This window comes from Cladophialophora yegresii (genome assembly GCF_000585515.1).
Source record: "Cladophialophora yegresii CBS 114405 chromosome Unknown aczIN-supercont1.4, whole genome shotgun sequence".
Taxonomy (NCBI): Eukaryota; Fungi; Ascomycota; class Eurotiomycetes; order Chaetothyriales; family Herpotrichiellaceae; genus Cladophialophora; species Cladophialophora yegresii.
The window spans coordinates 1293493-1317504 of NW_006913048.1; the positions used below are offsets into that span (position 1 = coordinate 1293493).

At 54.1% G+C, this 24012-nt stretch overlaps 11 protein-coding genes across 11 annotated transcripts; 5 read left to right on the forward strand and 6 right to left on the reverse strand.

Moving 5' to 3' along the window:
* Positions 1-1078: 1078 nt before the first annotated feature.
* A1O7_05790 (uncharacterized protein) lies at positions 1079-3100 on the reverse strand (the record flags this gene model as incomplete). The annotated part of the gene is made up of 1 exon (XM_007759798.1): positions 1079-3100. The coding sequence occupies one exon, from the start codon at positions 3098-3100 to the stop codon at positions 1079-1081; it is 2022 nt and encodes a 673-aa protein (XP_007757988.1).
* Positions 3101-6499: 3399 nt separating this feature from the next.
* A1O7_05791 (uncharacterized protein) lies at positions 6500-6954 on the reverse strand (the record flags this gene model as incomplete). Its single annotated transcript, XM_007759799.1, has 2 exons — positions 6500-6659; positions 6713-6954. The coding sequence occupies 2 exons, from the start codon at positions 6952-6954 to the stop codon at positions 6500-6502; spliced, it is 402 nt and encodes a 133-aa protein (XP_007757989.1).
* Positions 6955-6972: 18 nt separating this feature from the next.
* Positions 6973-7328, reverse strand: A1O7_05792 (uncharacterized protein). The gene has a single exon (XM_007759800.1). The coding sequence runs from the start codon at positions 7314-7316 to the stop codon at positions 7020-7022; it is 297 nt and encodes a 98-aa protein (XP_007757990.1). The 5' UTR covers positions 7317-7328; the 3' UTR covers positions 6973-7019.
* A 1031-nt stretch (positions 7329-8359) lies between these two features.
* A1O7_05793 (uncharacterized protein) lies at positions 8360-9925 on the forward strand (the record flags this gene model as incomplete). The annotated part of the gene is made up of 1 exon (XM_007759801.1): positions 8360-9925. The coding sequence occupies one exon, from the start codon at positions 8360-8362 to the stop codon at positions 9923-9925; it is 1566 nt and encodes a 521-aa protein (XP_007757991.1).
* A 512-nt stretch (positions 9926-10437) lies between these two features.
* A1O7_05794 (40S ribosomal protein S17) lies at positions 10438-11078 on the forward strand (the record flags this gene model as incomplete). The annotated part of the gene is made up of 3 exons (XM_007759802.1): positions 10438-10458; positions 10527-10652; positions 10773-11078. 3 exons carry the CDS (start codon positions 10438-10440, stop codon positions 11076-11078), a joined length of 453 nt encoding a protein of 150 aa, XP_007757992.1.
* Positions 11079-11850: 772 nt separating this feature from the next.
* A1O7_05795 (protein disulfide-isomerase) lies at positions 11851-14098 on the reverse strand (the record flags this gene model as incomplete). Its single annotated transcript, XM_007759803.1, has 2 exons — positions 11851-12189; positions 12242-14098. 2 exons carry the CDS (start codon positions 14096-14098, stop codon positions 11851-11853), a joined length of 2196 nt encoding a protein of 731 aa, XP_007757993.1.
* Positions 14099-14758: 660 nt separating this feature from the next.
* Positions 14759-15430, forward strand: A1O7_05796 (uncharacterized protein; the record flags this gene model as incomplete). Its single annotated transcript, XM_007759804.1, has 4 exons — positions 14759-14893; positions 14943-15013; positions 15067-15277; positions 15332-15430. 4 exons carry the CDS (start codon positions 14759-14761, stop codon positions 15428-15430), a joined length of 516 nt encoding a protein of 171 aa, XP_007757994.1.
* A 541-nt stretch (positions 15431-15971) lies between these two features.
* On the reverse strand, positions 15972-16805 carry A1O7_05797 (uncharacterized protein; the record flags this gene model as incomplete). Its single annotated transcript, XM_007759805.1, has 1 exon — positions 15972-16805. One exon carries the CDS (start codon positions 16803-16805, stop codon positions 15972-15974), a length of 834 nt encoding a protein of 277 aa, XP_007757995.1.
* Positions 16806-17952: 1147 nt separating this feature from the next.
* A1O7_05798 (uncharacterized protein) lies at positions 17953-19065 on the forward strand (the record flags this gene model as incomplete). Its single annotated transcript, XM_007759806.1, has 2 exons — positions 17953-18784; positions 18866-19065. 2 exons carry the CDS (start codon positions 17953-17955, stop codon positions 19063-19065), a joined length of 1032 nt encoding a protein of 343 aa, XP_007757996.1.
* Positions 19066-19944: 879 nt separating this feature from the next.
* On the forward strand, positions 19945-21541 carry A1O7_05799 (uncharacterized protein; the record flags this gene model as incomplete). Its single annotated transcript, XM_007759807.1, has 2 exons — positions 19945-20646; positions 20708-21541. The coding sequence occupies 2 exons, from the start codon at positions 19945-19947 to the stop codon at positions 21539-21541; spliced, it is 1536 nt and encodes a 511-aa protein (XP_007757997.1).
* A 679-nt stretch (positions 21542-22220) lies between these two features.
* A1O7_05800 (uncharacterized protein) lies at positions 22221-22715 on the reverse strand (the record flags this gene model as incomplete). Its single annotated transcript, XM_007759808.1, has 1 exon — positions 22221-22715. The coding sequence occupies one exon, from the start codon at positions 22713-22715 to the stop codon at positions 22221-22223; it is 495 nt and encodes a 164-aa protein (XP_007757998.1).
* Between the last annotated feature and the right edge of the window lie 1297 nt (positions 22716-24012).

Below are 24012 nucleotides of genomic sequence, written 5' to 3' on the forward strand. Positions count from 1 at the left end.
CGGGGCGTTGTGATGAATGAACGTAGCATTACTGGTGAACCTTCGCGAGCAAGCTCAGGAAGGATGAGCTTGTCCAGGCGGCTAATTCATTGAGTCTAGCAGGCCAAAACATGCACATAGTTTGCGCAACAGCGAAGGGATGCAACAACATCATCGCCAGCATTGCACCATCACGGTACTTCTTCTAGTGCTGATTGATCGATTGAATGATTGCAGACGTAATTAACCAGGAGATTTAAAGGCAACACTGGTGCCAAGCACACCTGGTGCCACTTGCCACCACAGTCGTCCTGGCTGGGTTTCTTTAGAAGGACCGGGCCACACCGAGAACGGAACCCACCACCAGTACTGACACCGGGGTACTAAGGAAAGATCTATAGCACGTGCGTCTACGTTCCTACCAAAGGGGTCATCCGGACGAGGTTGCGAAACATCCCACCCCTTCATCTTGCCCTACCATACTATGGGGAGTTGATACATTTTTCTTAACATTGCTGGGTATGGGAGGTCCAGCATCTTGATGCGCGGGAAGTGCTTTAGATTGTGGCTCGGCGAAGCGAGCGACGTGTCGTGCTTGATCCTATGGTGGGGTGATTATGGGTTAAGTGAGGATGGATTGAACATCAATAAGCCCAAGAGTGATGGGGCCGGGCTCGGTGGCGGGCGCGCAGAACCAAACACAGGTAATAAGGCTGCGTGGGAAAGCGGGTCACTCGGGTTGGGGGGTGAGGGGCGAGCGTTACGGGCCTGGAGGCCAGCCGTTTTGAACGGTGGGAGGCGGATCAAGAATGGAGCGCGGTAATTATACATTTCGGATCGCCGTGTCATTGCATGCATGAAACGTCTAACCTACAGAAGAAGACCTGGATATCCACGGGCGTCATGCTCCTCGGCCTCCCTATCCATTTCATACTTATGGGTGGTGATCCCTTTGTAACGTAGCGTCAACTCATTAGTTCCGAGAAAAGTAGTTTACCTTGCCGAAACTCCGTACAAGATGGGTATATAACACCGGTCTCAATTAAGGAAACCCTCGACTTCATCTCGAATCGTGACCCACGTTCGATCCGCATTGATATCATTGTGTCCGCGGCATATGCCCGTACAGTGGATGTTCGTCTCCGTAATAATATGATGGTGCTTCGGTCGTATCGTAATCCATGTAGTTACCGCCATTATCGTCAGATCCGAACATCGGGGCAGCATATCTGGGTGGCTGGAGGCTGTTGGTGGTGCTGCTGCTTATAGGAGTAAGCTGTTGTGTCGAAATATTGGAGCTGGTCAGTCCAATCGCATTTCTTCTCGAAGAACCAGACGCCGAGTGGGAAGGACGATGTTGGTCTCGTTGCGGAGGGCGCAGCGTTTGCGATTGTTGATACTGACTGTTCTGCCACGACTGCACCTGTTGGCGTGTCATTGGGTCGGTGTTGGAATCGACTACCGTGTCCACGTCGGCTATGAAATGCTTGAGAAGTGATGGTGCGGTTGCAGAAGCATTCGGCCTGCCGATGCCAGGGTTTCTGCCACTGGAAGGAAACGGCGATTGTGATGGGAGCGTCAATTCTTCGGGGTCCGCAGCAGGTTCGTTAAAAGGTGTGTCAAAAGCAGCGTTCATCGTGCTCTGCCCACTGGTTGTTCGTTGCATTGGCGTCTCAGGCAATGCGAGCCCCTGGAGGTAGAGGACCTGGTTAGCTGCGGACAGGGTAGCGGTCGTCGTGATGTCTGGTTGATCAGTCGGAGGAACCGGAGAAACATCACCCATGCGAGCAAACAGCGTCGCAAGTTCTTCATCAAATAGACGCTGCGACTGCAACAGCTCAGCTTGCTCCAGTTGCGTAGCAACTGCCCTCGTCGCGTCAGCCCGAGCTCTCGCGGAGCTGTCGCGCTGCTCTCTCCTCGCCATTAGCGTTTGATATTCGAGTAGTAGTCTCACTGCTGTCGTAGCTGAGCCTGCGTCGGTTTCAACAGTGGCCGTGGCACACCTGATGAGCCAATTTATCGTGTCGTCGGGGTTCGCACCTCCCCAGTATGGCCGATGCATCTCGGGATCCTCCTGACCATTGTTGAAAATGACAAAGTATCGTCTCCAGCGCTCTTTGGGAGCAAGTTTCGTAGATAATTCCTTGATTCGCTGCCATTTGGCAGTACCCTCTCCAGCATCAACCAATGCATGCCGTGTCACATCCGCGATGGAGGCGTTGTGCCACTCCTTACAGTTTCTGCCGGCTTCTGCATTGGGATCTGCAGCAAACATGGGACAACGAAATGGCAGTCCCTTCGCTGGCTTGTTTGATCTTGATCCCTTACGCGAGTTCCGGTTGGGAGGTTGCCTCTCACTGCCGGATCCGCCCTCGTCTTCCGAGTGATCCACAGGCTTCCCTTTACCATGGTTTGTGTTATTGTTTGGCGCAGCTGCCACACACCTGGACGGTTGGCGTTCCTCACTGCGCTTCCTCTTGGCAGATTCACCAGTAGGGCGCCTATTTACGGCCGGCTTGGTATTGAAAGCAGGTCTTTGCTGCGTATGCTCGATTTGTTCAGAAGCTATCCTGGCTATTTGGGTACCAATAGCCTCATTGTCAGGCTGGACTTGCACATGCTGCTCGGGTTTCTCACGTCGAGTGACATGGGCATTTGCGAGATTCTCCGGAGCATCTTCGTATTGTCGCTTGCAGCCTGAGAATGAAGTTCTGACTTGGTTGCCGCACTCTCTCGTGGATTTGTACTTTTGGCAAGGTGATCGGGAGGCAGGTTGTTTCGGCGCTTGCGGAGCTTCAGCTCCTGATGTATGATGTGTCGTCGGCGTTAGGACTGACGCCGGTGGCTTGAGCGGGGTCGGCAGTCGAGGACGATAAGGAAGCGGCTGAGAGGGGTGTGTTTGGGAGTCAGGTACGTCGCCGAAAAAGGTCTCGGCCTGTCGACCATAATCATTGTTGAGGTGCTTGCCTTCTACATTCGGTATATGCCCTAGCCGTGCTGATTCCTGGCCGTTACGAAGTTCTGCATCAATCCTTCCTAACAGGCCTTGATGGTGGAGGTCGCAGCGCTCTGGGAGGTCCACGCGAGGGGGCAGCAGATAGGCGGTTTTCTTGATGTGCATCTTAAGCGGGGAAGTGATTGGAAGATGTGGATTCGAGCATCCTTTCACACCTGGCAGGCTCCTGGCCTCATCCTCGCCGAGCGCCTGACAAAGCCGAGATAACCACGATCGTAGGCTGAGCCGCCGGCGGATGCTAGGGCTCCGGCGAGGAACGCCGAAGTATCCACGATGGAGGACTTGCCCCCTTGTAGATTGGAAAGCTCCATGACTGGTTTGTTGCTGCTGAACAGGGTCCTGGTGGATTTGCCAGAGGTAAAAGCTGCGACTTAAGAAACTGAGGTCGAGACCAATAACGTGAAGCTTGAGTGGTAGCAGGGCGAGAAGGAGGAGAACATCGAAAGGCGTTTGCCTGAAAGGCAGCACCAACTCGAGAAGATCCACCTCCCCTGAGAGTAGTCCTCGTCCGTCGCTCGAGCCCCTGTAGACAGGTGCAGAAAGAGCCGCCATTGCGACCTAGTTGAATAAGACCGATCCACTGGATCTCGGCCAGGGTAAGGAAGAAAAGCAAAGACAGGCTCGCAAGAAGGCCAGGTGGTTAGGTTAGAGGCCAACAGAAAGAATGGACCGTAGGGTTTGCGAGATATTTCAAGGCTGTTTTACAGAAAGGATGATGCCTCAAGCATGAAGGGCAGAAATCCTCCCTCAATCCCTATATCAATTGCTGTGTTTGCAGTGGTGCTAAGCCGCGGCCTGTGGTGAAGTCGGCTCTTAAGAATTGAATTTGCAACGAAACCTTCCATCTTGCAATCGTGGTCGGTGCGATTGGTTTCCGTCTGGATCTTCCGTCCCCCAGTGGTAGCATTGATTTCTGAGGCTGAGCCCGTCAATGGGACGGATTGGAAGCCGCCGTCATACCCAGCTAAGTCCGTCGTAACAGCACAGCAGCCTGTTCGGCGCGCTGCATAGGTAATTGAAGCAGCAAGAGATACGGTACCGGCGCAGACAAGTGACAGCCGGCTACTCCGATCCGTCCGGCCGCCCTGGATATCGGTAGTAGGTACGGAGAACAGCGAACACCGGCCGCTGTATCGATGATTCCATGCAAGTCAACGTTAGCATCGGTTTGCTGCTCCTCGGTCGAAGTAGTCGTGACAAGTGCCCTGCACTGCCATGTCAACGTCCTTCTGAACTGCAACCGCAGCTCGCGGATGATTGAGGCACGGTCTGCCTGCTTCGTGCTGTCACGTTTCTCTAAGCTTAACGAGTGTCTTTGCACATGGTAACTCACTTGAGGCCAGCGAAACATTCGTGGACGGCCCAATCGTGGGTGTCTAGCGGTGGCGATTGCGGACCGTCCCCCCTTGGTCTTTTGCGTACGCTCTTGACTGATTTACCCCATATCTCAACCCCATTCTTCTGCAGCACTTACCACTGAAGGCCGGGGAAACCCAATGCAACCCAACGGTACCCCTGACATCTGGATGAGCAGCATTGCGCCTATCCTGCTTACAGAATGCGACGGACCCAGCGGCGTGCGGTCTTACCAGATTCTAGACGCCCTGGTGCTGCATAACCGGATCTGCAGGCCTTGCTTTAGACGCCGCGATATTGAGCTCACCGGTCGGGTTACGACCTATCGCAACTGCCAAACCAAGCTCGCCTGTGGATTCAAGATCTGCCAAACCCAGGAATCTTGAAATCCGTGCAAGCGGTCCGTGCATCCGTGCCCGTTGATACTGAATGCCTCGCGGCCGGAGCTGAGTCATTCGATTTTTTCGAATTGTGTCCAAGCTCCTGGAGTACACTAACTGAGTACCGTCTGGCCTGTAATTTCTGGCCTGTCGGGCACATGACCTATCCAGTCGTCATGACAAGAGGAGATGGTGCCCATCATCCGCAATATCGCAGTCTTGGCCTAGGCTGTGATCTCCTTGCCCGAGCAAAGCCTCCTTTCAATGTCAGATGTCATCCGCAACGAACGGTTCGGTTGTTCCTCATGCCTGACGTTTGTGAAGCTCCTCCTATCATGGCTGAGGGCAGCGGCTTCAATGCTCGCTCATCCGCCTAGGCTGACAACATGCGCCTTCGGGCAACGCTCGTGGCCTAAGTCAATGAGACACAAGGCACTCCAGTCGAGATAGTTGACCACGGCTCTTGAAAGGTGTCTTCACATGCGGAGACGCCTAGATGGTGCAGCGGAGAGATCTGTAGAGCCGACCCTTCAATGTAAAGAGGCTACAGTATCAGGAGAGGTTTCAATAACCAATTCCTGGTCCTGGTAACTCGTATAAACAGGTGTCGATCCTCCTGAGGCGCACGCCGCATGCGTACCCAAGGCCCGCCCTTTTGCACCTGACTGAGCCCTGCAAGCTGCCATTGTGGCGAGATCTTGTGCGGACTGTCATCTGTGGTTGTCGACAAACTTGTGAGGTCGGTGTGAGCTCCAAGTTTCTGGAGCTGGCAGGCGGCTGCCTATGACCATGTGGGATCGTAAGACGGTCCAGGAGTCAATTAAGGTAGATGGCAGACAAGGAAACAACTGAGTGATAGCCCATTGTCGTTATGCGATCGACTGCAAAGAAGGTATGACTGGGCTTTCAATGCCACTGCTGTGGGCAGCAGCCGGTCGAGCGAGCATGAGGAAGGCGGTATACTGGTGAGCGTCGTAAGAACTGCCATGGAGGACAAGAAGCATGGAATGTGAATGATGACGGCCAGGTCGAGAAAGAAGTCCGTTTCAGGGTCAGTGTCAAGTGCGACTGAGCAAGGGGTGAGAGTTCCCGCGGTTGAGGTTTCACAGATCACGCACCGACCGAACCTTACGCCGTTGTCTGGCTATTCGTTTGGCGGGATCGATATCAATCTCAGCTTCGAAACCTGACGGACGGGTGCACTGAGGGAGTACCTAGGTAGGCTTGAGGAGGCATCATCGAGCATTGCGGCCCAATACCACCATCGTTACGTTGAACCTAGGTATGGCCGCATCACGGACACGCCCTGTGACTGCCTCGTCCGATGGAACCTGCGAGGCTAAAATACCTAGGTATGGTACCTGCATCTACACTGGCGCGCCCTCAGTTCGCACTGGTCAACAAAGGCCGCACGACAATGATTTGGCGGTGAAGCTTCCCGAGATATTTCTGGCGCCTCACTTTGAACTTTCACGCGCGTCGCCCACGTCCCTGCCACAAGCTACAACGCAACTAGGCGGAAGCGAATGAGAGAGTAGTGATATGTCTGTCATGAACATAAATTCAGTCACACGGTGAATTTGACTGTCTGAACTAGAAGACTGACCAAGGTAGCTATTGGGTGGCTATTGAAGAGTATAAAGAACTTGTCGGAACGGCACATGACTCGAAAGCCTCCAGGCAAGTCCCATCGCTGTATAAGGGGATCCTGCACCTATCAAGTTGCTGCCGTGCTCAGCGATGCATTCACAAACAAGACTTTGGGAAACTACGGGCTCGGGCCTTCGAGCAGCTTGACCTGTTTCGACCCCAGGACCTCTTGGAAGAAGCCTCCAATGTATGATCGGATGGTATCGAACATCCTGACACCGTCGGTATTTCCAATGAACTCTGCTACCGGAGGAACCGACGTCGAATTGATGCCGAGGCTGTTAGCCAACACAGGATAGTCGACAAATGTGCCATGCATTGAGCGATTGACTTGAGAGGGCTTTTCTGGCTCTTGTTCGTCGCTTGTGCATAGACACTGCGGTCCATGTCCAAGCCTCCAACGAGCCTCGTGTCCAGCAGCATCGCCTCTGCGGCAGTTGCGGCGCCCATAGAGTGTCCAAACACTCCCACCCGCTTGGTCTTGAAGAATGGTATCCCAGGTTCCTTCGTCGTGGTTGAGTCGGAAACCGCCTTCAACACGGCTCGAACATCCGCAGTCCTGACAGTCAACATGTTCTGCAGATCATCCGGGTCCGTTATGTTCGCGGCTGGAAGGATGGTGCCGCCTGGAAATTCCACTAATGCGCATCGTAGGTATGGTCGATCGAAACCACGTTGAACCCTATGGAGGCGACCCACTTAGGGAGGAAGCTGTATACTAGGCGGGAAGTCCCCGCTCCTGTCGAGAACAGCGATACAGGAAAGCCGGTACTCTTTGGAGGCGAGCGACAAGCCTTGAAGCCGAAGGCTTCGGATGTTCCGTTTGGTATTACCAGAAAGCCGAACATGGCATCGTGGGCGGCTGCCGTCGCAGGTGGCATGTACGGGATTTGAACCGTCTGGCTGCAGTTGGCTAGCTGGAAGAGGGATAACATCAACCGACGAGATTTATTGCAGCACGGTGCGAGTGAGTCAACATGCGAATGCTCTGTCAGGGCAAATTCGGTGGTTTAGACTTTCGAGCTCAGGAGGGAGAAGGTAGAGAGATTGATTGACACCAGGCTGCGAGAGGCATGTCAAAACATGAGTCACAAGAGAGCCATCGAGTAACTCTGCCTCGCGAATCCTTGAGTGGTAGAGGAGGTGGGATGCAGAGGTCTTGTATTCGACTAGTGAAGTATAAGAGGCTCAACCGAGCAGCATGATGATTCTCGCTGGGAGGGCAGAAGTTCCTGCTAGGAAACTCAGTCAATGTGGTCCACCCAGCTCGATTGTCGATCGAGTAGAAGAGGACTGCGGTCTGATTATAGAAACCTCCACGTACTCGGACCCAGACAGGTGATGATATTCGTGTTTCGAACATGCTCGTCTGCTTCTTGCTTTGCTTAGCGCGTTTTAAAAGAGATGCAGTATTGTGGTTAGCTGGCTTCGTGTGCGGGGTCTCCATGAAGCATATCCTTAATATAGATACAGGCGACAACGACTGATTCGTCGCAGGATGCATTACTCGTGTTCGTGGAAGTCATGGGCAAACATTTCGTGGCAGAACAATCGTCTGTTTGATAGTCGATGAGGTACTGTCAATGGAACCGGGGACCCTACTGCTGCCATGTGGCCGCCAACGGTATCCTACGGGTTTCGATTGTCCGGGTACGTGATCCAGTGGAACGACGTATCGTCCCTGAGATGGATGTTCCTCCCAATACACACTGCACAGAGAGTGTCAGATGAGTATGAAAGTAAAGTTGAAAGTCTGATAACGTCTTAGAACAGTTGTGAAGTTGATAAAGGGATCAGGGAAATGGACAGGCACGACAGGGTGTGAGGGTCGCGTGAAGGTCTGATTCGGCACCCGCTTGATCTAGAAAGTCTACCGAACCCGCTCAACTCGGAATCTGCAGGTGTTTGCATCCTCCAACAGCTTTAGTCGCGCTCGACCACACGCATCTTTGCATCAGCCTGGTCAGACATCGCAGCAATGACGGCTGCGCGTCTGTCGCCAGCAGCGAATCTGCTCCGCACCTCCAGGCTCTTTTCGATTCCTGCTGCAGTATCGCTACCGGCAGTAGAACCTTCATCAGAACCCATCTCCTACTCCGACTCAGCCACAACTCCCTATCCAACAAGAGCAGCTATCGAAACGCCTCTTGCATCTCTGAACCAGGGAGATTGGGGCCTGAAACGACCACTACCTATCAAGACCACAACGAGATCCGGGACACCCCTGATCCGTTTCCGAAGAGGCATTGACACGCCTGAACATGTTGTCGATTTCGAGTCTGCGGCCGATCACGTCCTAACACTGCGAAAGTATCAAGAGCTCAACCTCAGAGTGACCTTGCCGGCGCCGAGGAGGAAATCAGTGCAGGATCAGCAGATTAGCCCCTTCGAGGTGGACCTTGACCATACTGCCGACCAGCCCCCTCCGAGATTGAATCGCAAAGCTCCCATATCATGGTTGGACCAGAGTCCGTCAGAGCGGGCTCAGCGCATGCCCGGGCATCTCAGGGATGCGTTGTTGGAGGTTGAGAAGGGTAGGGGTGAGTTGGAAAAGCAGTCGATTCCGCCACAGCCAACAGACTCTGCGCCCGCACCGCCTGTGGAGACTCTGCGAAGATGGCGTTACTCTGGTCCATATCTGGCTGGGCTGAATGGATTGGAGTTTGATGCCTTCCTGAAGACTATCACAAGGGAGAAGAGAGCCGCTTTCAGAGAACTAGTGAAGAATGACCTTGTTGAGAAACGTGCCCACGAACAGCGCTTGAAAGCACTTGATGAAGGACAACCAGATGTGTCCTCCCAGTCGCCCGTTGAAATCACAGAAGAAGATATCACAGAGCACATGCGCTACTTGCGAAATGAGCCGGGCAAGTTTGGTCCCTTAATCGCCAAATTTTTCGACCTCGCAGATGGTCCGAACCCGTCATCGGATATGACAGACCCCTGGTCCTATGGGCGCGACACGATAGCGGCAGACTTGTACCGAGAGTCAGGACCGCCACGTACGCACCCTTCTGCTGGGCTCTCCTATCTCAAGACGGAGGCTTCGACAGCCAACAGCCCTACCACCGGCCTTCGGGCAACCCGTGACCCTGTTGCGGCTCGATTGCTCAAATCGAGACAAATAATGCATAACAAACACGTGCCTTACGTGGGCGTCGCTGGATTTGTCGTCCCGGAACCCGCTGGTGCCACTGCGATAACTGAGCAGAATTGGAAATTTGAGCCTGTCAAAGATGGACCAAAGCTGGCGGTTACTCCAATCTCTACCAGTGTCTCACAAGCTGGCAAAGTCGAGATCAAGACCAAGAGGCTACAAGGCTGGGTTATAGAGAACGACTTACCAGTTGATCCTTCGAAGAGGCGGACAACAGCGACTACGCCTGCTCCGGCGAGGAGGATGTCGTCGCAACTACCGAGTCTCGACAGTATTGCGTCCAGAAGAACCAGGCCACCCCCCGAACCCGAGCGGGACATCAACGAAGAATTGGACCTCTTGAAGTCGATGTCTAGCCCCAAGTGGTCGAATCGCAAATTCAAATAGATGTACAAAAATGTATAGGCACAAATACTCGATTCTCTTAACGCTCCATAATATATTCTGGACCAAGTCACTCCAGGCTGAATTGCCTCTGTTATCCTTCACTGTCTGGAGTACTCTAACTACGCCTCGGAGAGAATGTACCGGATATAACAAGAAGACCCCTACAGATCGTGAGGCGATGTACTTCGTAGGCGTTCCAACTATTGAGCGAGAACCGTACCGGGGTGGTTATGTAGTGGGCTAGATCTACGGCCAATTGCCCCAAACTTCTCTAATTCGTAAAGTAAATGTGGTTCGTGCTGCATGCTTCGCCGCGTCTCTCTTGCACGTGTGATGCTACGAGAACAGCGCGAGCGGCAAGTACGGCACGCCGTATTTTAATCTTATCTCTTGGCGTCTGCCAAGCGTCCACAACCGTTTTGCAGCAAATTCAATCTGCAATACCAACAACCCTCCGAACGTTGCTACCCTCGACTTCAGCTTTCCCACCACATCCTCACCACGCCGTCAAGATGGGTCGCGTTCGCACGAAGGTCAGTACAAGTCTCTTCATTCCAGCCACAGTCTCAGCGATGTTTACTGACTCACCATCCGTCACCAGACCGTCAAGAAGTCCGCCAAAGTCATCATCGAGCGCTACTACCCCAAGCTCACCCTCGACTTCGAGACCAACAAGCGCATCTGCGATGAAATCGCCATCATTGCCTCGAAGCGTCTTCGCAACAAGGTACGCATGCGCCCACGCAAGATTAAACCAGTCCCTGGATCCCGCGTTCAGATTTCACGCACCCACGCCCCCTTCGGTACTCACGTGTCCATCTGTACTAACCACATTCATTTGGCACAGATCGCCGGCTACACCACCCATCTGATGAAACGTATCCAGCGCGGTCCCGTCCGCGGCATCTCGTTCAAGCTCCAGGAAGAGGAGCGCGAGCGCAAGGATCAATACGTGCCCGAGATCTCGGCCCTTGATTTCACGCAGAACACCGAGAGCGGCCAACTGGACGTGGACAGCGATACCAAGGATCTGCTGAAGAGCATGGGCTTCGACAGTATCGCTGTCAACGTTGTGCCGGTCAGCCAGCAGGCGCCGCAGGAGCGGGGCGGTCGTCGGGTCTTTGGCACCGATAGACCGGGACGACGAGAGTAGAACGTGGCATGAACAGCAGCGGTGGATAGGCGAGCGAGCGGCATGGTTCCACAAAGTGATGGAAGCTTGTACGCACGCATGCACCGGTCAGACCCTCGGTCCTCGGAACCCATTTTTCCAAACGTTGATGGGCAACTCATTCCTCACGTCACGCATACATCTACCTCGTTGAAGGGCACTGGTCTCGCCAAAACCCCAAGGGGTGTCGCAGAGCCGGGCATTCAGTCTACGCAATGGGCATTGCCATGCTTTCGGTTGAAGCAAGCTGCCACCAGACAAGGTGTCATAAAAGCTTCAGATACGCAACAGACGCTCCAGAGAAGCCGAAAAGGTATTGAACACATCCAAGGTGTCGCCTAGTCCGTCATGGACGAAGCTTGATTGCCAAAACCTCTTCCTTTCCCTTACATCCCCTTGCGTTTATTGATCGCGTAGTCGCATCGAGGATGAATTATTGCAGACCGGCCTGCCGAACCTGCCCGTCGTCGCCGATGTGGAAGTGCATACGTGCAGGCTCTCTCTCAACGTTGGCACTTCTCAGACTACGGTTCCTCTTGAGAATCCCCCTTCGAGCTAGACAATGTGCGTACTCGGTAATATTCGTTAAATCTTACTGCATGGTGATGCACAGAGATAACCAAGATTGGATTCAATGCATCTGGGTTATATTGTATATGGACCCCAAGTCCGATCATGTCCGTACAGTACTTCCTAAACGCCACTGCGATGCACTATACCCGTAGAATCCGCAACCAGAGGTGAGAAGTGGCGCCTAATCGGCCTTGCCATTCGTTGTCCCCAACAGTCCTTCCTTCCCGTCCAAATGGAAATATCCGCTCGAATTCCGACTCAAACTCTTCTTGATCGTCGCTCCGTTCTTCAAGACCCAGAAAAGCAAGAAGATACTGATGATGAGCACACCAAAGGACAGATACGGATGATACGTCCCAAAATTTCTGATCTGGAAGAAGATGTTTTCGAAGGCGCCAATGGTAGATTTGGGCGTCAGTTTGGGTGGGTTGGCGACGATGCGAGGGAGGGTTTCCAGAATCGAGGTCCGAGAAGGCATGATGTAGGCACCGGAGTCGGTGACGTCCCAGTAGCGGCGGTTCTGGAGAGCGATGGTTAGTTCAATTCGGTTGGGCCAAGAGTATCACACTCACATCTTCGTCGTTGATAATGACCCTTTCTCCCTTAGAGACGTCAACGCCATACGTGGATCGCAACCACCTTTCCCAGAAGACACCGTCGACCCAAGCAAAGGCGACTTGCTTTCTAAAAGTCTCCTCTGTAATACTGATGACTCGACTCTTCGCCTGTCTTAGCGCACGTTGATCATTACGATCTTCGGCCTCTTCGATCCGCAGCTGTTTAGAGTCGCGGAGTTCTTGCCGTTCGAGTTGGAAGGCTTGGGTCTGCTTGTCCATCCATTCTAGGGCGGCGTTCTTGAGCTCTCGTCGTGATTGCAAGAATTCATCCGGTCGTTCTCGAGAGAGGATACCCAGCACCACGTACTTCCCATCCATAATCTCCTTGGCGTTGGTGGCGGTGAGTTCGGGAACGATGGGGAGCCAATTTGATTGCATCCAGGTGAGTACGCGTCGGAAGTCTCTCATGTCCTTGGGAGCCAAAGCATTGTAGTAGGCCGGCCGTCCGTCTCTTGAGACAAGTAGCCTAGGCCACGTGGAGATTTTGAAGCGATTTGCCAGAATTTCTGAATCAGTCTTGACAATCTTGGCATGTCCGATCAAGCTGAGGGTCAAACGATCGAGAGCCGCAAAGTCCTCGGAAGTTGTGGCGTCATCGAAGAAATAGACGAAAATGACTTCTTCTGTCTCTTCCATCTCCTTGAATGCGGCTGCGTCGACATGTTTGACATCACTATCTAGGGCTTTGTTTGCGAACGTAAGCAAATCCCCTAGGCCACGAAGACCTTCGTACTCGACTCGCTCCCCACCACGGAAGAAGTAGATGGTAGGGTAAGCGTTGACTTTCGCATCTTTGCACAATCGCGGTGAAGCCTCACAATTGACCTCGCCGATATTGAGTTTCCCTTCCATCTCCCTGGCCATCTGTTGCCAGGTCGGTGCCAGGTGCTGACAATGACTACACCAAGGGACGTAGAACTTGACAAACCACGGGTCTTGGGAAGTAGTGACCAGTTTCTGGAATGATTCCGGAGTGAGTGCCACGGAAGTGCCTTTCGGATTGGGTTGGACGGCGGGCTTCGCGCTCAGGGTCTTCCCAGATTTGGCCGTCTCTGAAGCCAGCAATGCAGTCGTTGTCTCGGACTCGGCAGCGGCGACTTTGTTTTGCTTTTCCCCGGCCGCCGCTCCTGCAGCAGTGTCTTTGTCCTTTGCTAGAGGCTCGGCTGGGTCGGCTGTCCGGTCGACACCCTTCGCACCCGGCTGAGGAACATGTACACCTCCTCTTGGTCTCGAGCCCGGTTTTATCTGTTCAAGCTTTTCTTCGACATAGTTGCTGAAGTCGGACATTGACCTACCACCGGTATATTTCTCGACAAATTCGCCATCTTTGTACAGCAAGAAAGTAGGCCATGCTCGGACACCATTCTTGTCGCAAATATCACCAAAGGCAATACAATTTACCGACGCGAAATGGAAGTTGTAATATCCGTGGAAGCTGTTCGGGGAGAATAGATCGGGCTGACCAGATTTCGTCATGCCTTGGAGAGGATCTGAGGTCGCGTAGAATTCGTATAGTGTCTGCCATGTCGGTGCAATGGCTTTACAGTGGCCGCAGTAAGGTGAATAGTGTTTGACCCACCAATACCCGTCTTTGATCGTCTCGGCAAATTCGTCGGCCTGTATCTCCTTCATTGGGGGGACCTTGATGCCATTGAAAACAGTATAGTCGACAGCCTCTCCTCCTTCTGCCGGTGTTTCGCCATTGATGGCATCCTCTGATAACGTGGTGGCCCCTCCTTTTGACCCCGGTGGTGCGGCGGCGGAAACCGAGAAAGCGGCTGCAAGAGCCCATGCCAGCAAAGCCGGCCTCATTATGAAGGCTGCGCTTCCTAGGGTGAGAATAGAACGTTGCGCTTGACAATCGGGTTGTCGCAAGCAGGGAGACGTCTGAGCAGATCCTGAAGTATTGCGACAAGGTACCCGCAAGGGGAAACGAGGGTATGGGTGAATGTTCAAGAACAACCAAGTGAAATTATGTGTCTCGCTCAACAAGACAACATACGGACCGAGTCGCCAGATGGCATGAGACAGTTGAGAAGAGACGCATCTGCGACCAAAGTCCTTGCGCCCCTGTTCTTCTTTGGGTAGGGCGTAAGGAGTACGGAGGAGCAGTATTACTGTGGATCAGACAGCCAGGAGCTCTCTTCATGCCTCACGTGTAGCCGCACGGTGGCGGCACCAGGTGATAGCACGAATGACGCAGATGCCTGACATAATCAGCCGGGGGAAGGCACCGAAGGCAAGTGCAAGTCATGCGGGCCTAAGCCATGCTTGCCACCCAATTATGATAGCCTAACGATCCCCATCATCGCCCACCTGCCCCGAAAAGCCTCTCTTTGCACTGCTCCATATCGTTCGTCTTCCTGAGCGATATCAACAATCAACATCTTCCTTCGCAAACAGTAACTCGGGGTCGGTTCAGACCCATCCTCCTCACCCTTCTTGAGTCTTTCAATCGTCGGCTCAGACAAAATGAAGGTCACAGCGCTCCTTCTCTCCCTACTTAGCGCCGCATCTGCAGCGTCGTCGCGGTCGCTCTTCGGTGGTTCTCAGAATGCTCTGGTGGACGAGGACAAGTTCTCTGTTCCTGGCAAGAACCCTTTGAACGTAAGCAGGTTTTGATGGACGTGACAAGCTTAATTCTAACGGGTTCTAGTTCTGCGCCGATCCCAAGGACTACATCCTGTCGGTGGACTACGTTGACCTCTCACCCAATCCACCTGTACCGTATGTGTCTCCTGCAAAATTCTCTACGATACCGGACCTGACTGTGATACTAGAGGACAGAAGTTGACCATCACCGGCAACGGCACTTTCTCCAAGGACATTGACCCAGGCGCCACCGTTTTCCTCCAGGTCAAGTACGGCCTAATTACGCTCATCAAGCAAGAAGCCGACCTCTGCGATAACCTGCCCAAGATTGATATAACGTGCCCAATAAAGGAGGGTGTCTTTACTCTCAAGAAGGAGGTCGACATCCCCAAGCAAGTGGTGAGTTCCACTAATGCCGTATACACCAAGTTATGCAACTAACATTTTGTCCAGCCACCTGGGAAGTACACTGTCCTCGCCGACGTCAACACTGTGGACAAGGAGAAGATCACTTGCATGGAGAGCACTGTTTTCTTCAGCAGGCCCTCGTAGTGGATTGAGGCGGGAAGCGACAAGCTTGAGCCGCGATATCCTCAAGCGGGAAATTTTGTGGCAGCGATTACTGGCCGAGTTTGAGCATATGTCTGTTTGCTGTCTTGCTGCTGGGCGTTACAAGGATTATACTTGAGGCATTCGCCAGTAATGATTATTGGTGGCGCACACGCTGGTGCCTCAGAAGCTCTGCCAACTTGTCCACTTCGGCCAGATGATACTCTTCCGGTAGGTATAAATACTCCTGGCCGAACCGTTCCCACTGGATCGCCGTTCGAGTCACCCATCCACTCGGACATGCGTAAAAAGGCGTTAAGACCGGTCATCCATTGCTATGCTTGACCATGTTCTAGAGTGTCCTATTTGGTAGCTAACGAGCCAACCCGTAGCTTTTAGTAGAATCATCGTGACTGCGCACGCCTCTCCGCAGTCGTCACCCTCGAGACTCAGTGTCGAGGGAAGGGACCATTTGGCAACAGCTACGGGACGGTCCCCGTGGTATTTGGCTGTACTCGGAATGACTGTAAGCTTGAGATGGCCTTTACGTGTTCACAGCCACGTCCCAAAGCTCCTCGGCGTTCCCACGGAATAATCCGTCGATTGAAGTCTCGTCGCCACCGCACCACTCAAAACATTTCTCGATAAAAGGGACCGAATCAACGTTCTCAAACCGTGTATGCGGCCAGTCCGTGGCGTATACAACACGATGTCCACCTTTGATGACCAGCTCCAGTCCGATTGCGTCTAGGTCTCTCATCTCAGGATCTTTTGAGAGACGGTACGGTGCCGACAACTTGACGCACGTATTTCCAGCCTGCAGAAGATTCACCAGCGACGCGAACCCCCGCATATCGTACGGATATATGGGGCCGCCCGACGGGTCGAAATGCTCAGGCAGACCGGGCGATCCGAAATGATCGATACAGACCTTGACTCCGAGCCCGGGGACAATATTCACGAGCGACGTGGCCAGCACCAGGGGGATATAAAGCTGCAGAACCCATCCCAAGGGCTTCAACACCCGGGTGTAACTCGCCAGCTCGGCGCGCAGCTCGTCCTCGTTGAGTTCGCGTCCCACGCTGACGAGATTGAGTCGCGCCCCTCGCACACCCAGGGCATGCCACTTCTCCATCGTCGCATGGTCGATCGTGTTTGGATCCAGGCCCACCACGGCGCGGCCATGCTTGGGTGTCAACTCCTCGAGTGCGTGTAGCATGCATGAATTATCGGTGCCGTAGATTGAAGGCTGCACCAAGACCATGTTCTGGATGCCCAAGCGGGAGTAAAATGCTTTGGCGTCGGCTAGCGTGTGCGTCTTTGGGGTGTATTGCGCGTGAGCCGCCAGAGGGAAGCGCGCGGGATCAACGACGTGCATGTGGCTGTCCCAGGTGCCCCTGGGGAGCGGTCGAGACAATGTCAATGTCGATTGTCCCCGCCGGTGCGGCAGCGACGGGGAGGCACGTTGACGAGCTGATGCCCATTGACCTCGTACAGGCTGGGATACTCGCGCCAGTTGAAGTATGGGCTTCGGCCATAAAGATAGCATTGTGGATGGGCCTTGCGCAGAGAGAACGCGCAGCGCTCTCTCGTTATATCTGCCATTGTCCTTCGAGCATGATCATGATGGAGGTTGTTCAATCTACGCTACTACAGTACATAGCAATGAGAAGCGGTGCAAGCAAGGCACATCAAGCGTGCAGTTCCGACAGGGAGGGACTCGATCGACACGTCCGGAACAAGGTTTTGCCGGTACCGATATTCTAACTGAGTGAACTGCCAGCTTGCCAGCATTCACAAGTTGGCTCGAGTTTCTCATGGTGGTTCTATCTGGTGCTCTTGCCCTCCTGCCGACCAGTGACCTCGTTGTGGTGTTCCAGGCCTCACCATTCCATTAGAGGTGCCACCAAGTGGTGAGCTCCCGCCGCGTTTGGTGCAGCTGGAGTTAGGACATAAGACTGAGTATGTCAACCCCGTAACACCATGAGCACCATCTACCCTGATCCGAACCCGAAGCCGATGGCGGTAACACTTGCACCTTGCATATGCATGTCTTCCGGAGATATGGAGGACATTTACGACGCGAGGCTACCATGTATCAACGAGACAGCTTGGGCCGCTGAGGGTTCCATAGGACGAAGTCCCCATGCCGAGCATTGTATCCATGCACGAACGGGTTTCCGTACGCTTCGTGTTACCACAATGCTTCGTGAACGGCTCGCTGGTGCTCCGCTCTTGACTAGTCCTCACATTGGACTGACGCTCAAATGTCCTTGCTGCCTCGTCCGCCGAAGTCGTCCACATGCGGTTCGAGAAACAGTCAGATCTCTGACCCCCCGAGATCTCCTTCTTGGCCTCTTGGCTCCCTGCTAGACGTCAAAGGCTTCATTGAATAGAAAACCGGCTGGAAATATCGGTAATAAGAAGATATATAGTTTCCTGTCAATCCCCATGCCGGAAGGCATACCAGGCCAACAAGGCAACCCATCAAGGTCATCACATTTTATTGTCCACTTCCTCCCAAGATGGCCCCTAAGTTTCCTCACCGTAAAATCGGAGACAGCCTTGTCTCTGCCATAGGCCTGGGATGTATGGGCATGTCCCTCCCAGTCTCGACCGGTAGAAACGACGAAGAATGTCTGAAGGTGCTCACCCGAGCGGCCGACATGGGAATCAATTTTTGGGTGACCTCGGACTCCTACGGGCCAGAGGCCAACGAAGAGCTCATCGGCCGGTGGCTCAAGGAAACGGGACGACGAGATGAAATATTCCTCTGCACGAAATTTGGCCCCAGGATTGTCGACGGCAAACCCGTGGTCTCTGGCAAGCCGGAGGACGTGAAGCAAGCCTGCGAAGCCAGTCTCAAGCGACTGCACACAGACCACATCGATCTCTACTCCCAGCATCGCGTTGACCTGCAGACGCCCATCGAAATCACAGTCAAAGCCATGGCTGAGTTGAAGAAAGAGGGCAAAGTTCGGCACCTTGGCCTCTCTGAATGTTCGGCGCGGACGTTGAGTAGGGCTTGCGCGGTCCACGAGATAGCAGCGGCGGAGATGGAGTTCTCGCCTTTCGCGCTGGAGATCGAGTCACCCGAGACCAAATTTCTCGACACAGCGCGGGACTTGGGCGTCAAGATTGTGGTCTACTCTCCTCTGGGCCGTGGCTTTTTGACTGGCGCGATTAAGAGCCGGGCTGACTTCGACCCAATGGACCCGCGCATCATGTTTCCTCGGTTTGCGGAAGAGAACTTCTCTAGGAATCTCAAGCTTGTAGGCCTATTTGAGGACATGGCGAAGGAGAAAGGGTGTACTCCGGGCCAGGTTGCTCTTGCTTGGGTTCTGTCTCAAGGCGATGGTGAGTGGATTCCAGCACCCTTCCATGGCAGGAACTCATGACCTGCAGTCAATCAGCCAGTGATACTAACAAGGCAACCAGATTTCATTCCGATTCCCGGCACCAAGCACGTGAAGTACTTGGAGGAGAATGCTGGCGCAGTCAACGTTGACTTCTCCAAAGGTGACGATGAGAGAATCAGGAAGGCCATTGAAGCCATCGGTGGTGCAAAGGGGTCTCGTTATCCGGGCGCGTTTGCGGCCGTGTGCTTTGCCGATAGTCCAGAACTTGACAACGAATGAGGCGAGCAGAAAGGAATGCAGTAGTGCAGTTGAGTGCCATTTGCAGGCCTCTGCTTTGGTAGTCGGGTGGTACGAAACACTCGTACCTGGTGGTCATCGCGAGAGAGACAAGATTACTGGCCTGGGCAGAGTGTGGCTGCGCTCACCTTCGGCTCAGTCAATGTACGTCGACGAACACCGGGGTCGCGCGGTACTGTAGTAGGCCGTGGCCTCGTGAGAGGCACCCCTCACCGTACCCTCACCTCGTCCTGCGAGGCGACCATCCATCCACGTGGTGCAGGAAAGGTTAATAAAGGAGCCGTCAATCAGAAGCGAAGGGTAGCGAGGCGGGAACGCCTTCTACACAACGTTCAGCCCAGAAACGCTCCTCGCTTGATCATTATTACTCAAGCAGGCCCATTTCATCGGAAGCGGTCCAGTCGAGCCAGCCCACCGTCTTCTCCTCTAGCCGCAGCCAGCCGCAGGCGGACTCAGCTTCGGTGGGCTCTCTGTGTGAGCTCGCTTAAGGATGCTCCAAACTGCCTCTTCTTGTCACAAGCTTGTCGCCTGCTTGTCTTCTAGCCCCGGAAAACACACTGGGGGATCGTGGGGGCTTATCCGATTACCTCTGCTGGACCACCTATCCGGGGAATTCTGGAGAGTTCTCCACATCGATGCTGATTCTCCATGACAAGGCGGCGACAACTGGGCTCCTTGCGGATCTTGCCCCAGCCTAGACAATGGAGTCAACTCCACTTGTGAAGCCGTCGTGGGCGTCTTCGCCGTCAGATAAGAAGATCCCCCTCCCCCAGCTGGAGGAAATCGCACCTCCTGTCGGATCGAGGGGAGCCTACAAACTCCATCACACGAGACCACCACCCTACCCGTACCATGAGCGTCATGGCTGAAGACAAAGAGCTCGGCCAGCCCACCGCGGTAGAGGATTTCGGAGGCCTTCACGAGTTCAAGAACGCAGAGGGCTATGTTATCGACGCCAGCGACCCGGAGCATGCCAACCTCAAGCGAGCCCGCGACGGGCACACCATCCTCCTTCCCCAGCCGTCCTCGGATCCCAACGATCCCCTCAATTGGAGTCGCTTCAAGAAGCACCTCATCCTGATCATCATTTCGATGACCGCGTTCCTCCCCGACTACGGCAGCGCCACCGGCGCTGTAACGCTCCTCCCACAGTCGGTCGTATGGGACATGTCCCCGGACCACGTCAACCACTCGCAAGTCGGCAACGTCTTCATGTTAGGCGCGGGCGGCGTGGTCGTGGTCGCCCTCTCGGCCTACTTCGGCCGTTTGCCCGTGCTGTTCTACTTCATAGTCCTCGCGACCGCGACAGCGATATGGTGCGCCGCGGCACAGAGCTTCGAGTCATTCATGGCGGCGCGCATCTTAAACGGCTTCTTCAGCACCGTCGCCCAGGGCGGCGGCCTGATGTTCATTTTTGACATGTTCTTCTTCCACGAGCGCGCAAGGAAGATCAACATCTGGGCGGCCTTTATCATTCTGTCGCCGTACTTTGGTCCACTCTTCGCCGCTTTTATCATCAGCACCCAGAAATGGCAGATTCCGTTCTGGGTATATGTCGCCGAGGTAAGCACTTAGCACTGACTTTCCTGCAAGTCACCGACTGAACTGATTTGATTGCCTTCAGACGGCTCTGTGCCTCGTCCTAATAATCCTCTTCGCCGAAGAAACATACTACGACCGCCGCATCCCCGCGGCCTCGCAGCCTCCACGAGGATCGCACATCACCCGCCTCTTGGGCATCGCGCAGTGGAAATCGCGCCACCTGCGCAACACCTTCGGCCAAGCCTGCATGCGCCCCATCAAAGTCGCTCTGAAACCCACGGTCTTCCTGTCGTGCCTGTACTACCTGCTCACGTTCGCGTGGGTCGTGGGGATCAACACGACGCTCGCCATCTTCCTGACACCGCTCTACAACTTCGGCCCCCTCCAGATCGGATACTTCTACTTCACACCCATCGTGGCGGCCCTCCTCGGCGAGATCACAGGCCACTGGCTCCACGACTTTATTGCGAGCCGCTACATCCGCACACACGCGGGCCACTTCGAGCCCGAGGTCCGCCTGCGCGCCATGTGGGTGGCCACGCCCTTCGTGCTTGCGGGACTTGTGGGCCTGGGCTTCTGCCTCGAAGACGGGTACCACTACATGGTCACGTCGCTGTTCTGGGGCCTCTACGTGTTCGGCATCATGATCACCACGGTCGGGCTCAACGCGTATAACCTCGACTCGTACCCGGAGGCGTCCGGCGAGACCGCCGCGTGGGTCAACTTCTGCCGCACGACGGGCGGGTTCATCATCTCGTATTTCCAGGTCACGTGGGCCAACGCGCAGGGCACAAAGACCAGCTTTGGCATCCAGGCCGCCATCTGCGCCGCGGCTTTTGGCTTGATTGTGTTTTTGCAGGTCTTTGGCAAGCGCCTGAGGGTTTGGTCGGGGGCTTTGGATTTCGCCACGGCCTAAAGAAGCAATGAACCAAGAAGAAGCACCACCGAGGACCCGATAGCATTGTCCACTACGACTCAAAATTCGAGGCTTCTATCGTATCTTGGCATTGGATCCAGCGCGTGAAGTAAAGGCAATGAGGACAGCCGAGTGCTTCTCCCGTACAGCTACTTGTATCCAGGACAGAGGTACTGTAGATGGCTTGGCTTTGAGGTAGCATAATGCCACAAGCTACTGTACACAACTCAGGACTGTAAAGCAACTTAGTTTCGTAACTAAGGAAGAGATCACGGCTTCCCACGCACACCCACGTATTGATCCATCAACTACTACCCACCAGTCAAAGTCCAAATATAATTACTGTATACCAGGCGAGCGCCCGGGAGATGCCCGGTCAGTCATGGTCGTGAGGGCGATCGAGAGCAGTCCAACTCAACCAAGAACCAAGCACCTAGCAAGAGACCAGAAGAGGACGGTCAATCCAATCAACTTTGGCAAATACAGCAATAGCATTTATGAGATTGCTTCGAGCGCCCGCCCCGATCCCTGGCGCTCACATCGCCTCCAGCCGCCCGCTCTCTTCGCATATACACTGCCCGGTCGGATTGACCGATCAATCAACACCCTAGCGAAGTACTTCTCTCCCAGATTCAGTCACGATCATGTCTTCTTGCACGCGCATCTGCAGCATGATTCCTCAATCCCCGCCGTTGCTCCCTCCGCGCCACACAATTCTACTTTCGTCCCCCTTGCTCCAGTCCCCGCGCCCTCCTCGCTGCCATATCCTCGATCTCTTGTCGAGAGACGTTTGCATTTCGTCCCATTCCTCGTCTATGGGTTGAAGCGAACGCTCGGGCATGCTCATGATCTCCTCAAAGAGGTCCATCATATTGTCTTCGGACCCCCGTGCGCCGTACCACGTGACATAACCAGTCCTGCGAAGCGGGGCCTTGTCCAGGGCGAAGACGAACATGGCGGCGACCTCGTCTTGATTGGCCGACTTCCACATCTCGAATGACCCAGAGTCCTGATCCGCATCATCTTCTCTCGAACCGTGTAGACTGGCCAGCTCCTCCTGACTATACCGCTTCAGCGTCTTTTCCGTCTCGCCAAGATTTGCTCCATACAAGGTTGAAGCAAGGGCCGCACTGTCGCCTTCGATCTTTGACTTGAGAAGCTTGTTTCTCGCCATATGTCGGTGCATCAGCCAGCTGGCTAATGAATTCCAAAACCTTGGGACATCTGCACCTACTCGCCAGCTGGACCATGTTTTCCGGGGCGGCACGGGACAGGAGTGGGCAGGACACATGAAAAAGCAAATTGGGGGGACGCACAAAATGTTGTTTCACTATATCTTCTTTCCCGACAGTTAGATAGTCGACGGATAGCTCACCGAATGAGACATCGTGAGCGGCGACTTTGCGGAATCCTGTGCCGGAGACTTTTTGCTCGAGGAAGTCATGGATGCAGGCAAGTTGTTCGTTGACCCAAGGTGGATATGGATCAAAGAACAAACCGTTCTCCTCTTCGAGTAAGAGGATGTCTTAGTGGTGCTGTCCGCGCCCACGTAACAGCTGGAAGTAAAGTCCGATGATATTCGTGGGATGATGGCTGAGTGTTGGAAGGTGATTTGGGGTCACGGAGCTTCGTCGGGCTTGTATCTGCGAATTCGACGACTAGCTTATGTACTACGTCGTGTAGTCGGCCAATCTGTACGGCGTCTGATAGACGGATGAAGGCAATATGAGAGGCTAAATCCTGCCGGGGTGGACTTTAGTCGGTCAGGGATCCTCTGTACGGCTTGCGCGCTGAGGCAGCGTGTCTGCGATGCAGCATGAGCAGCGACCGCATACGGGATTAAGGCTGATGGGATTGGTTTCTCAAGACCTGGCTGGCAGTAGTCTTGGTGAATGAGGCAAGGAAGGCGCAGCAGCCGAGCAACGGCGGAAGCCAGCTGATGTTGTCCAGGCTGCACAAGATCCTGTCGACTACTTCGCGGAATGATCGCGTGAAGTAGTCTGGCTGATTCATGTTGCACAATGTACTGCGGAACAGACGGTAAAGCAGTAAGCCTGATGAGAAAATGAGGGAAGGCTGATATTGTTCGGCTTTGGCTGATGGAAGGAGCAAGTCACTGCAGGAAGGCGTCAGTGAAGAGAGGTCGCCTTCAGCACTGGCACCATCATGTGTATGCTCGCAAACGAGACGCGAAGATAAGGTATTGTTCAAGTTTCAGGAAGGATCATATCATATAGTATACTCCGTATTCAAGGCTCCTTCTCCGCACCAGTCAACTCTGTGAAGGCTGCCTCGGAGGGTATCATTTACTGTACTGTCATCCCGACGGTCCGTCCTCATGTACCTCGTGATGCAACAAGCATGAAAATAAGAAGTTCGAACAGCATCCTTTGCTGCAAAAGATGCCGTCGTTGCGCTTGCTAGACATGGCACAGTCGCTTTGAGTGTGAATCCTCCTCTTCCTCTGGAGG

Coding starts and splice junctions, on each gene's coding strand:
- A1O7_05792 (XM_007759800.1), bottom strand. CDS start 7,316: ATGTTATCCCTCTTCCAGCTAGCCAACTGCAGCCAGACGGTTCAAATC.